Source organism: Schistocerca americana, chromosome 3 (assembly GCF_021461395.2).
Source record: "Schistocerca americana isolate TAMUIC-IGC-003095 chromosome 3, iqSchAmer2.1, whole genome shotgun sequence".
Lineage (NCBI taxonomy): Eukaryota > Metazoa > Arthropoda > Insecta > Orthoptera > Acrididae > Schistocerca > Schistocerca americana.
The window spans coordinates 726,303,457-726,317,502 of NC_060121.1; the positions used below are offsets into that span (position 1 = coordinate 726,303,457).

The 14,046-nt window shown below is 38.5% G+C and overlaps 1 protein-coding gene across 1 annotated transcript in view; it reads right to left on the reverse strand.

The window, feature by feature from the left end:
- The window catches only part of LOC124607123 (THO complex subunit 1), a 92,451-nt gene that overhangs the window by 70,653 nt on the left and 7,752 nt on the right, over window positions 1–14,046 (reverse strand). The window contains exons 4-7 of the mRNA XM_047139329.1: window positions 4,982–5,077; window positions 4,685–4,811; window positions 4,501–4,606; window positions 723–985 (exon numbers count right to left, since the gene is read on the reverse strand). Of these exons, the coding sequence (XP_046995285.1) occupies window positions 723–985; window positions 4,501–4,606; window positions 4,685–4,811; window positions 4,982–5,077 (592 nt within the window). The remainder of the gene's footprint in view (window positions 1–722; window positions 986–4,500; window positions 4,607–4,684; window positions 4,812–4,981; window positions 5,078–14,046) is intronic.

Consider the following 14,046-nt stretch of genomic DNA (forward strand, 5'->3'; position numbering starts at 1 on the left):
CCTCACTCCCCCTCCACCCTTATACACCCCCACCCCATACATGAGGGTGGAGGAAGGGAGGGAGGGGGGAGGGGAGGGTTCTCTCTATAGCTCGAGGAAGCAGTCATAGTGAAAAGTACCTCAGCATCATTTTTCAGTCTTTAAGAACACAATGTATTACTAGAAAAAATTTAATGTCCTGTCATCTAAATTTATGCGAAGAGCTGCACTTGTAAAAGGCCTTTTACTTTCCTTGTGAGTTATGGAAGATGGAAAATCAAGAAGGGAAAAAATAAACATCCAACACATTCTTCTTTCTAAATTTAACACAGGAGCAAACTCAGCACTGTCAGTTTACAACAACTAGCTATGCACAAGGAGGATTACACCAGAAAAAAGCATAACATTAAAATAGTTTGTGGTTTAAAACAGGGTCATGTTAATGTGAGTAAACCACCAAGTTCAAAAAGATAATTAGGCTTTGATGAAAATGTCCTGAATTCTCTAACCTACGACAATCCATGTCCATCAAACTAAGGAGCTACAGATGCAATGAACTGTTACCAGTCAATCATTGGTGACATTTACGTTTCATGGGCAATGATGAAAAATTTATATACGACTAAGACAAACATTAACTGAAATTAGTGAATGTCCATTTGTGCAGTTTTCAGCACAATATCAGTATAGGTATGAAATTCAACCCATATTCTAAATAATTTCTAGATATGAAAATAACTTACGACTTAAATTTAACTGGTGATTCCAGGTACTGAAAGACAATAAGAAATTGCACAAGGACATAACGGCGAAAGTTTGAATCACTCAGCTGCAATTCAAGCAATTTCTGATTGGTCAGAAATTTGGCAAAATAATTTGGTGTCTTGTCAGAATTTATATCTGCTCCCAATGCTGCAGGTACTGCTTGATAGCTGCGTCTGTTCTTCTTCCCCTGGTTGTCATCTAGTTTGAAACTGCTAAATGCCAACAGAACATTTGTGGCATGCTGTCAACAAAAGAAAATAGTAATTACTATTTATATAACGCCCACTGAAATTATCGTAGGCACATTCTGAAACAATAACAACCAAGTACACAAGAGAATTTACTACTTTTTGTTTTTTGTTTTCTTGAAACATTATAAATTCTCCCTTCCTTTCTACTTTCTTAACTATTAAATAAGTCTCTCTCTCTCTCTCTCTCTCTCTCTCTCTCTCTCCTCTCTCTCTCTCTCTCTCACACACACACACACACACACACACACACACACACACACACACACACACACACACACACCTTTACCGATTTGCTTCGAGTTAATCTACAGGGGGTGCTGATAAGTTCTTAGCTTCTCCTAGTTAAAACTGATGTAGATTAATTCAGATATTTTAGTGTTAAACGTCTTCCTTTACATTACTTGTGATAGATGATTGGATAGCAGTAACATTGGTTATTATTTTTCTGGTTTTTTCTGTACTCTGAAACATCATTAGCAAAATTCATGAAAGGTTCTTCACTGATTTACTTTACATTTTTACATGATACACTAATAAACAATTGGATAGACAGAACTGGACAATCCAAAAAAAAATGCACTATTTTGGAGAGTCAAGAAAGTTAAGCTAAAATGGAGACAGTGCATACCAAAAACAGTGGAGTTCAATTTAATTAATTTGACTCACAGAGGGTATTAACATTTTGAAGTACGCAAATGTATAAAACAAATGATTAACTTTTACTATTTTAAAATCTTAGGTCGAAAAGTATTATCAATAATAAGATCTTGTGAAACATGTCAAATGATGAAAGGCAATAATGAAGCAGTGTAGTGTAAGTTGTACTCGATAATGCCCAAGGGACTGCACGGGTCACCGCACTGGATTTTTTTGGTCAACTACCCACCAGTGGGGGAGGAATGACATATTTTGTGCTAGTAGTTTGTTGGTCAGCATACATTAAGCTCTATCAAATCAAACACACTAAAACTGAAACAGTAATTAAGTGTTTAAAGGAATATTTCAACAATATAGGATACTGACAGACAATGGACCACAGATTACCAGTCAAACCATTAAAGAATTTTTAGAATGGGAAAAAATTAAACACATTGCTATTTCAAAACACCACCTGTAAAGTAACTCTTGTGAACAACTAATGAAGGAAATTGCTCAACTTTGTAGAACCTATTTTTGAAGCAACATACAGATTGGGCACAACTGATGCAGAGTCTCAAATGATTATTAACAAACTGCCACATCTAACTTCAGTCTTATCACCTACAGAAATAATGGAGAGACAGTTTATAGAAGAACTTTTGTTAAAATTCTTTAGTTGGCCAAAACACGAAACCTCGCCAATAGAAGAAACACAACGACAAGTAACAAAATACTTAATAGACAGTGCAGATTTATAAGTCCAACGATACAATGAGCAAGCCACCGTTTAATATTGGAGACCTAGTTTAATCAATGATCACCACTTAAGCTCAAATATTAAGAAAGAGGCCAGTAAATTTTTTTCTGAGTATGTTGGACCCTACAGAGTTGAGGGAGTTCCCCGTCCAAAAGCATTATTTCTAGTAGAGCCAACCATGGGAAAAGAAAAAGGATTATACACTGTAGAGATGGTAAAGAGAGTTAAACAACAGAGCATCTGACAGGAAACACAGTCAAGAATTGTTTTTTTATTGTGAACAATGTGAATTAGGTAATTTTTTTAACTTTTATATTTCATGAATGTATTGTGGGTGTGTTTGTGTTCATTTTATAGGGGAGGTGTGGGATTTGCAGGCGTTAAAAGCCACACATACACATTTAACACAGCACTATTCTTTATTCTCTACAGGCATTCCACAGCAGGGTGCTGGACTTACCTTTCGGGGCCTGCTCAGGTGAAGTTGGGACATTACCATACTGTAGGGCATGTCGCCCACTATGCGTCCTCCGGCGTCCCAATGAAGAACCTAGCAGGGAGGGTGTCCTGAGGTACAGGGGTGGGAAGGGATTCTGTTTTTGTGGGCTATCTGCTTTCCTTCTTTGGGTACGGCATTCTGATTCTGTTTTTTCACTTATTCACAGAGAAGAATAAGTGGGCCAGGTGTCAAAATAACCCAAAGGTAGGAGTGGCAAGCTAACATGTAGAAGGAAAAAGGTTTTGGAGGAGAGTAGCGATAAGAACAACAGCCAGGCAGGAGAACTGTCTGGAGAAAATCAAGAGTCTGTAGGAATCTGGTGGGGATGCAGAGATGGGAAAAAGAAAAACACAAAGGAGAAGTACTGCAGTACTCAAAATAATAGTAAAGAAACTATATGATACACTTTATGGAAGTTTATGGATAAGTTACCCCAGAAAAGGGAACTTATATCAGGTTTGGGTGACCTCAAGGAAGGGAGGACCCCAACCAGTATGTAGGAGTTTATGGGTAAGTTGCCCCAGAGAAGGAAACTTATACTAGATTCAGGTGGACCCAAGGATGGGAGGACCCCATCCACTTTATGGGCAGAGAGGTGCATCACATTAGTGAGGGTATGAAGTTAGAGGAAAGAGTACTTAATCCCTGGAGGGGCTGTGTTGAGAAATGTTTATGAGTATTATTATTAGCACAGGGGTAAATACTGTGGATAAGACTGTTTCCTCCAGACTTATTAAGTAAAATAATTAAAGTTAAGTAATTTACCTGTCTCCAAGGACATAATGTAATCTCATAAGTGCTCTGACATATGATCCTAGAATTACAGCTAATATTCACCTTCTCCATGAAAGAAAGAGATTTTTGTGATAAGGTGTAATGAAGTATGTGTTAATGGTGAAATCAAACACAAAGAAATATTTACTGCAATGATAAACTTAAAGAAAACCTGGAAGTGATAGTGATGGTATCGTGTCTATTTGTGTAACACTTCTATAACAATTAAAGTTGAATGGGTGGTGAATTACGTCCTTAAGTACATAGGTTGTAGAAAAGATTTTTGTGACAGACAGTAGTTGATAAGTGGTGAGCACACCACTGTTGGAAGGTGTTTTAAATCATATGTGCTGATACCAGAGCTAACAATACAGTGATGTACAGAAGTGGCTAGCAGTCAGACACTACCTGCTGAGGTGGAGATAGCAGTTCCATGGAGTGGACAGTGCCGAAGAAAGTGCTCCATGAAATCTAAGGATGTGAAATGTCAAAAATAATAAACATACTGTAACTGTTAATTATCAAGTTGAATTTCAGATCTGTTATGTACATAGTACAGGGAAGCAATACACGAGTTATAGCTGTCCTAATTTATCACATACTGAGTTGTAATTCTGAAGATAATATAAGAAGGTGAATTGAATCTCACTTCTTGTTTATGTGGTGGATTGAATGAGAAAGAGATATTAATTTTCAGCAGCTTTATATGCAGCCTGTAAGGAGGTGAAGTCTGAGCCAAGTTGGAGGAAGAAGGCACACAGATTAAGGGCACAGACTAGTTGGACCTTGATTAATAATACTTATTTCATGAATTTTAACAAATAAGATATACTTACAGCAGAAAATGTCTTCCAATGAACTTTGTTATAACATTGGTTTGGATTGCGAAAGAAGTCCTGCAAGGCCCAAAACTTGCAGTATAGGTTATAATCAATTTTGAATCTGAAAATAAAAAGATTTTAAATTTAGTCTCGCAAAAATATTTAGTAAAAGAATTGACAAAATTTATAACTGAAATACTTTGCATCAGGTTTCGATTCCTCTTCTCCAGCTGCATCATCATCAAGGATGTCCTTTAAGTCTGATGTTCTCTCTCCACCAAATTCAGTTATATTGTCCAAGTTAAATTCACTCACAATATTTAAACCTGTATTGCAAATACAAAAAAGTCTGTATTACACTATTATTCAAGCACTGTAAAAATTCCATAGACTACATACAGAGAATTTTAACTTTGCCTTTGTGAACATGTGGCTAACATTATATCTCACAAGTGTGACAGTGTTTAATATAAATCTATATGATGTTATGACTTACCAGATCGCTCTGAAAATGGGAAGAATTTGGCAAGGAACAGCAATATCCGCCCACAAAACACTGTGTTCTGAGACCGGGAGAGTCTTCGCAGAAGATCTGAAAATATACATACAATACAAAGTTCAGTCTGTTTAGTTATTTAGTTTCTATCAGGAAAATAGATCTCTGTTCACCACTATATTATTGGAGACTACCTCAAAAATTCTATAAGTAAACACACACTTAGGATTTTTTCTGATATGAGGTGGAGGAACCAACAAGACTTCATGACCAATATACCAATGCAAGCTTGAAACAACATGATGACAGTCTTAACAACATCTTGCTTCATCATAGTTCTTAAGCATCAGTACTATAAACTGGCTCAAGAGGTTCCTTTCTATACAGACACCTCTGATGCACCAACATCAGTACCTCCACAGGAAATACAAAATTCTAAAAGACACTGCTGTACTAGTGAAAAATTATAAACTGGGCTAGATGTGCTTTAATAAATATAATAACTAGTATGCTGATTAAGTGTAACTGGCAAAAATAATTATCTTGCCTGCTCCACCAGGAAATAATAACAACCATCAGATACAAAAAAAGATAAGTAGGGCAAAGCCCTATTATGACAAACAAACAAATAAAAACACGTGCACACACACACACACACACACACACACACACACACACACACACACACACACACACACACACACAGATTGGAGGAAAAGTATGGTGTTTTAATCTGACTGAGACATGCACATATGTTCCATACCATAATGAGTTTCAACCAGATGATGATTGTTCTATCAAAACTAGTTGTTTTATAAAGTAAAGTCACACTGCAACTTTTAGGCCTCCTTGTCCTCATTTCTCAAATAATGAGTTTCAGCAAACTATACACTTTGCTTGTTTAATAGTACACTAATTCAGTCGCTGGGCTATAACATTGAGCTTTACTTTCCTCCATTTCACAGTACCTTTGTACGTTTCTGGCATATGGGGCAAATAGGTCATAACATTGCTCTCTCACACAGTGTGCATACGTGACAACTCTCTACACAAATCCACTGACTGTAAAGCAGCAATTATTGTACCTGCAAAAATGATAGTGTTTCTGATAAAATTAAATTCATAGAAGTTGGACAGCAAGTTCCCAGGTGTTCAACTGAAAATCAGAACAGTTTCTACAACTTTCAAAAGAGAGCAGAGGTTGTGAATCATCATGCAGATGCTACTTGACAGGCGGAAGAAGCTACTAACAGCACAACACACTTAATACACCTCTTATTTGGCTTTCAGACAGAACAAGCTATTGCATATTTAGAAATAAGTAAAATGATGGCTACAATATTATGAAAGAAAGAATATATATATAGGATACAAGAAAGATTTGAAAATCTGTTAATACACAAGTGGTTTGAAAAGTCCTCGGATCACCACGAGAGATCAGCGCTAGCAAAACGAGTTGATCATGTGATATTCACTGGACTGTTGCCTGTAAACATATGCAACATCAGTGCTCTTGAAAGAGAGTTGTGGCTGTGACATGGCTCAGTTAGGTCTGAAAGCAAAGGACATTCATGCCGATTTCCAGGATGTACTGGAGGACTCTGCTTCTTCATATTCAACTGTTGCCAAGTGGACAAATGAATTTAAATTTGGTCAGGAGAGTGTAGATGATGATCCGCACAGTGGTCAGCCAAGCTGTCACACCACTTCAGAAATCATTACAAAAGTGCACAAAATGGTCATGGAGGATCACTGATTGAAAGTGCGTGAAACTGTTCACGCTTGCCAGATGTCATCTGAAAGGGTATATCACATTTTAACTGAAGAATTATAAATTAAAATATTATCTGCAAGATGTTTGTCGTGACTCTTGAGACTGGATCAAAAACGCATGAGAATGGAGATATTGAAACAATGTTTGGCCCGTTTTAGGAGAAACGAACAAGATTTTTTGTGCCAATTTGTGACCACAGATGAAATTTGGGTGCACTATTACACCCCAGAGACAAAACAACAGTCAAAGCAGTGAAAACATGCTGATTCTTCACCACCGAAGAAAGCAAAGACAGTTCCTTCCTCGGGGAAAGTCATGGCATCAGTGTTCTGGGATACGAAGAGGATGCACCCCACTGGGCAAACAATTACTGGAGAATACTACACTAACATCCCGGACAAATTGCAATGAAAGATACGCAAAAAAATGCAAGGTTTAGCAAGGAAGAAAGTCATCTTCCATCAAGACAATGCGCGCCCACACACGTGCCATCGCCATGGCAAAATTACACGAATTAAGGTATGAACTGTTGCCACACCCGCCTTATTCACCTGACACGGCTCCATCAGACTTCCATCTCTTCCCAAAAATTGAAAATTTTTCTTGGTGGATGAAGATTCACTTCAAACGAAGAACTGACAGCTGGAGTTGACAACTATTTAGCAGGCCTGGAGGTAACTCATTTTCGAGATGGGATTAAGGCACCGGAACATCTTTGGACCAATTACATTAATCTACAAGGAGACTAGTTTCAGTGATGTATATAGTTTTTTCTATTCCGTTCTGAGAACTTTTCAAACCACCCTCGTACAAAACAAGATAACAACAATAATTGTGAAAGAGAAATGAAAACTGAAATACAGCAACAATACAAATTCTTTTAAATATACAAAAGAGGAGTTAAGATCAATCAGCCAACTTCTCCAAGAGGGATGCACGTGGCAGAGAGTGCCTGTGTAGGTACAGGGGGTGGGTAATAATATGGAAACACCAAAATCACAACACATTATCATGTCTAATATGGCATAGGAAAGCCGTTGGCATTCAAAACAGCTCCCAGTCATCAGGAATGGATAAATACAGGTCATGCATGGTTTCCAAGGGAGTCGTATACTATTCTTCCTGCAAAATAGTGGCAAGTTCATGTAACGATGATGGAGGTGGATAGCGATCACGCATCCTTCTCTCCAAAGTAGTACACACAATCTCAGTGCACCCTTCTCTCCAAAGTAGTCCACACAGGCCCAATAATATTTAGATCCAGTGACTATGTGGCCAGGGGAGGTGCAACAATTCATTCTCATGCTCAAAAAACAAGTAGTGGATGATGGAAGCTATGTTAAAGGGTCTTGTTACCATGGAACACAGCATCATTTTTGAGGAACAAATGTTATATCACAGGGTGGACCTGTTCAGCCAAAATGGTTACATTATCTTTGGCAGTAATGCGACCTCGTAGAGTAATCACGGGGCCCGTGGAATAACATGATATGGCCGCCCAAATCATCAAGGAACCTCCGCCGTGTTTCACTCTTGGGACATAACTTATCCAGAAGTTGCAAGCAGTGTAAACAAGACACATCTGACCTAATTACTTTCTTCCACTGCTCCTTAGACCAGGTTCTATGACTTTAGCATGATGTTTTCCTGTTTTGAGCTTATGCATCACTCTTGAGTGTTTCTGGAACTCCAGCTCGCACTTCAATTCCCAGCTTGTGGAGCTCCCTTTGCGCCATTTTTTCATGCTGGCATTGTTCGCATGTGTGCCACTCCTTCAGCCCCCCCCCCCCCCCAAAAAAAAATCACAATCCTCTTCACTAGCTGTCTGTCATAATCACTCAACACACACTTTCATCCATGTTGTAACTTAGTAGATGATGTTTTTCCACTTTCTATATGGTGTCTCTTCAAACTCCAAATGCTTTCACTGCCTTAATTATGGAAGCACCCACCATATGGCACCAACAATTTGCCCACGTTTGAATTCTTTTGGCTCCCGTATAATGCACTCACAACTACAAAGAACACTGTTCTGACCACAGCTAACACTTGCAACATATTGATGGCACTGCTCAAGTATTGTACATCATCAAATACAATTGTACCACCTGCAGACTTGGCTAACATCTGTATTTACGTTCAAACAAACATTTCCTGTGGTGTTTCCCCACGTTTGGTCAACCCCTGTACGTGCAACATCAATGCTTTGTTCATCATCATATTTTAATGTCGAAGATCTGTACTGGAATGTTTTATTTAGTCTCCTGCCTCCCTTTTTAATTGCCTGATATGTTTCTATATCAATGTATTCTTCAGTTGTTTGAAGAACTGTTTCCTAGCTCTACCATGGCCCCTTTTAGAAAATATTTTCCCTTCAAAACTATTTGTGAGCCATCTGTTAAATCTCAGTGTCTGCCTGCTTAGCTGGATGGTAATGTGCTTGCCTCCCGTGCAGCAGGCCAAGGTTCAATTCTCGGCTGGGTTGGAGATTTTCTCCACTCATGGACTGGGTGTTGTGTTGTCCTCATCATCATTTCATCCTCATCACCGGCACACAAGTCGATCAATGTGGCGTTGACAGAAATAAGACCTGCGCTTGGCGGCCAAACTTCCCCGGATGGAGCCTCCCAAACAACGATGCCATATACTCATTTCCATGTTTTTATATCTCAGTGCACTGCCCACAAGCTTTATCTTCCTCTTTTCTATTTCTTTGAGAAGTTTATTCATTTACTCCTTTTAGGGCCACATTATTTTTTTCTGGTTCCAACCTGTACCAGTAACTTTTTCTATATCCACATTTCTATCATTATCTTTTTCAATCAATGTCCAGCTCTCATTTCCAGAGACTAGCCAACCAAAGCCTTTGCTAAGAGGTAACACCATGGCATTAGCCAGAGAAAATGGGATAGCACCACCAGTTGTTACTAGTAAAAGCAGGGAAGGAAAATTGAGGTTTAATGTCCCATCAATGATGGGATCATTATAGGTACAACATAATACTGAACTGCTCAAGGATGCAGAAATAAATTGGCTGTAGGCTTTTCAAAGGAACACTGACTACAGGAAATTATGGGAAAATACAGAAGCCTGGATGGAGACTTTAACCGAATCTTCCTGAATGCAACCTAACTACAGCACTACCTCGGTTGGAGTTACTGCTAAGGAAAAATACTACAGAAGAATAGTGAACATTTCTGATACAACACAAAATCTTTTTGCTTTTTTGGAAACTTTTCAGATCATTCAAGAACTCTGTAAAACTGAGCATTCAAAAATATCTATAAAATGTTAGTATGAGGGGCATTCAATAAGTAATGCAACACATTTTTTTTTTCTGGAAGCAGGTTGGTTTTATTCACGATTCCAATACATCATATTATTCCCCACTCTTTTGGCTACAAAATCCTATTTTTCAACATAATCTACATTCAATGTGACGGCCTTACACCACATTACTGGGAGGGCCTGTATGCCTGCATGGCACCACTCTACTGGTTGACGTCAGAACCATCATCTTGCCGCATTAATAAGCTCCCCATCAACCACACACTGCTTCCCACTTCATTGTATCAGACAGATGGAAGTAGGAAGGTGAGATCCAGGCTGTAGGATGGATGAGGAAGAGCAGTCCAAAGAAGTTTTGTGAGCTCGTCTAGGGTGCACAGACTTGCATTCTCATGGAGAAGGAGAGTTTATTTGCATTTTTGTGGTGATGAACATGCTGATGTGATTTCTTCAATTTCCTGAGGGTAGCACAGCTGTGTATAGCCAGCTGGCACATGGGAGATTGGACAGATTTGTGTGACCTTTCTGTAATAACAGACGCCATGCCCAACGACTTAGCATGGTTTTGTTCAGTGCCAGGTTACCGCTGACATTCTGCAAACACCTGTGAATATCTGCGATGCACTGGTTTTCCACCAAAATAAACTCAATGACAGCTCTCTGACTGGATCTACCTCCATTACAGACTCCGTTTTGAAGGTTAATTATAGCGCCACCACCTTTCGGAACTTCATGAAACTGTAAGAGTTGAAGCAGGAATATTTCACGATGTTCCACAACAAATTAGATATTTTTCAACCAACACTGGCCAAGAATAAAAATGTGTTGCATTACTTACTGAACACCTTTCATAGTTCATGCTCACAAATACTCTTACATACTTACTCATGAATTCACTTATGCATTGAACTATACTTATTTCAAATTTAAATGGTAAGTGGATCTTAAGAATGATGTATTCCTGTGATACATTGTGATCCTTCTCTTCTCTGTAGCATAATTATGTCATGACATGTGTACTCACTGACCACAATTACAATGGAAATTTCACTGATTTGAGGTTCACTAAATTGATGTTCATGTTCTCAAACAGGTCTTTTTTCAGCTCAAATCACAAATGTATACTCACTTGTTACCATGATCCACTGCTGCTTTGAATAAGTGAACCAATCAATTGTACTTAATAGAAAACACAGGGTTGAATTGATGTTGGTCACTGCTCACAGAAGTAGCACCAAATGATAAGTCATTTGAATATAAGCATTGTACACTCTCATATTTTGCAGAAAATGTTTTAGTCAGAGAGTTTCTTCAGTCATGTAATGAACTAATTCTGGTGGGGGAATTTCCAATGGAACAAATCAAATTTATCCACTCATGTGACACACTGCTTGTGTTTCTCTATCGGATTTCTTGGCACAGCAGAACTGACACACTTGATACATTTAGCCAATGACAACGTGTTTGTGTTTGTTGTACTCTTTAGTGGAATCATAACAGAATTCTTTGCTTGCCAAACTGTAATCTCTGCTTCTACAGAAATATTTTTTTTGTTCATGCATTTGTGATCATTGTCTCCCACAAACTTCACTCATTGTAACTCTACTTAGTTCATTCTGTAATCTTGTTTCTTCAGCAGCACCATAGAAGGATCATTCTGGGCAGTATCTGTCACTTGAGCATTCAATTCCTAGCTGTGCACCATTTCACCTAAGAAATCTGTTGATGCAATGCTGTTGTTAGACACCCATAACTTTGAATCTAATCACTGCGGTTCCAAATCAAAACCTTCTTCATGGTTGCTCGATGGAGAGCTACCATAAAATATAATCCCAGGGAACTGCAGCCTTGGGTTACATGGTTACATTCAAGGACAAACCACCCTTACATTTATTACAAATACTGATTTGAAAAACAGGATGCATAAAGATACACTAGACCTCTTAAGTAATACCTCATTTCGTTTGAATGAGGAGTCAGAATTACTCCCTTATATAGGTGATCCAAGTATTGCTGTCAAGCCAAAAAAATTGCATTAACTGGGAAAATAGTAAATAATGTTTTTTATAAAGTTTTAATAGGTATTGCACAAATGTACTGGATTCTGGATTGAAAACTTTGGAAAAACACAGCTCATTCAGTTTTGTACTGTCAAAAATAATCCACACGCTACTAATCTTATGAACCAACAAAAAACAATAAACAGGGTAGAGTATTCAGAGTTCTTCAGTGTACATATTGATGAAAACACATCTGCTGTAGACCTGTAAAAATATTTAGATTCAGTTAAGGATATGTTCATCTTCACTGCTGTAAAACACATCTCCTCCACTGCAAGCTCTCTGCTATTATGAATGACCTACAGAACGCAATAAACAAAGTAGGACACATTCCTCTGTTGTTGTCCATTGATACAGCAATCATCAAACATCTGTTGGTATTGTTACTCTAAATTGCATTCACAGTTCTGCAAAAGTGCAGTTCATATACTAGTTTTAATGAAACCAGTTTGCACTTTGATAAGTTTGTAAAATGCTTTTACAGTGCTATTCTATCTGCGCACTTGTCAGCGTAATGGAAGCCTGTTACTCCACTTCGGAAATGGCAGTCATGATCTCTGTCATAGTCTAGCAAACTGAAGCCATTGTTGAATCACCGTTCTGTGTGCCAAAAAATGTCCAGAACACAGGACACAATCAGCTTAATTTTTCAGCCATCTTTTCCGGAGACTGGTAGACTCTGGCTCCAACAATGGCAGACCTCATACCATTCCTACCCTGCTGTGAAGGCCCAAGTACTGTAATGAGATGAGGAAAATCCTGGAATCAGTCTCGTTGAATTTCAGCATCTATCAGAGTAAGTCATCTTCTAGTCTGGGTGATGTTGCATGAACAGTTGCTACACCCACAAAATGTACAGCATGTCCAAGTCCCTCAGCCGCACAATAAGTCCGTCAGAATGCAGTTCTCCAAATGGCAGTTGTGAAGAAGCAGTGAAGCTCCACTTTTCACAACAAAGATACTGTTACATACGAGACTGATTTCTTGTGAATTGGAATTGTCAATTTTCATAACCATGCGTAGGCTGATGCAAATACAGATGCCATTGAAGAAGCAAGGCATCGGTACCAACTTTCAGTTAATGTATCTACATCTACATGATTAGTCTGCCCCCCACAATAAAGTGCCTGGCAGAGGGTTCAATGAACCACTTTCAAGCTGCCTCTCTACCGTTCCATTCTCGAATGGCGCGCAGGAAAAACGAGCACTTAAATTTTCTGTGCGAGCCCTGATTTCTCTTATTTTATCCTGATTATCATTTCTCACTATGTAGGTGGGTGCCAACAGAATGTTTTCACAATCGGAGGAGAAAACCGTATTTGAAATTTCATGAGAAGATCCCATCATAACGAGAAACGCCTTTGTTTTAATAATTTCCACTCCAATTCACGTATTATGTCTGTGCCGTTATCTCCCCTATTCCGCGATAATACAAAATGAGCTGCCTTTCTTTGTACTTTCTTGATGTCATCCATCAGTCCTACCTGATCCGGATCTCACACTGCACAGCAATACTACAGAATAGGGCAGAAAAGCGTGGTGTAAGCAGTCTCTTTAGTACACCTGTTGCACCTTCTGCTAATGAATCGCAGTCTTTGGTTTGCTCTATCCATAATATTATCACCACATGCGATTGCTCCAATTTCAGTTATTTGTAGTTGTAATCCCTAAGTATTTAGTTGAATTTACAGCCTTCAGATTTGTGTGACTTATTGCGTAATCGAAATTTAGCGGATTTCTTTTAGTACTCATGTGAATAACTTTACACTTTTCTTTACTCAGGGTCAATTGCCACTTTTTGCACCATACAGATACCTTATCTAAATCATTTTGCTCATCTGATGTCTTTACAAGACAGTAAATGACAGCAGCATCTGCAAACAATCTAAGATGGCTACTCAGATTGTCTCTTATATTGTTAATTGTATGGGCAGAAATTATTG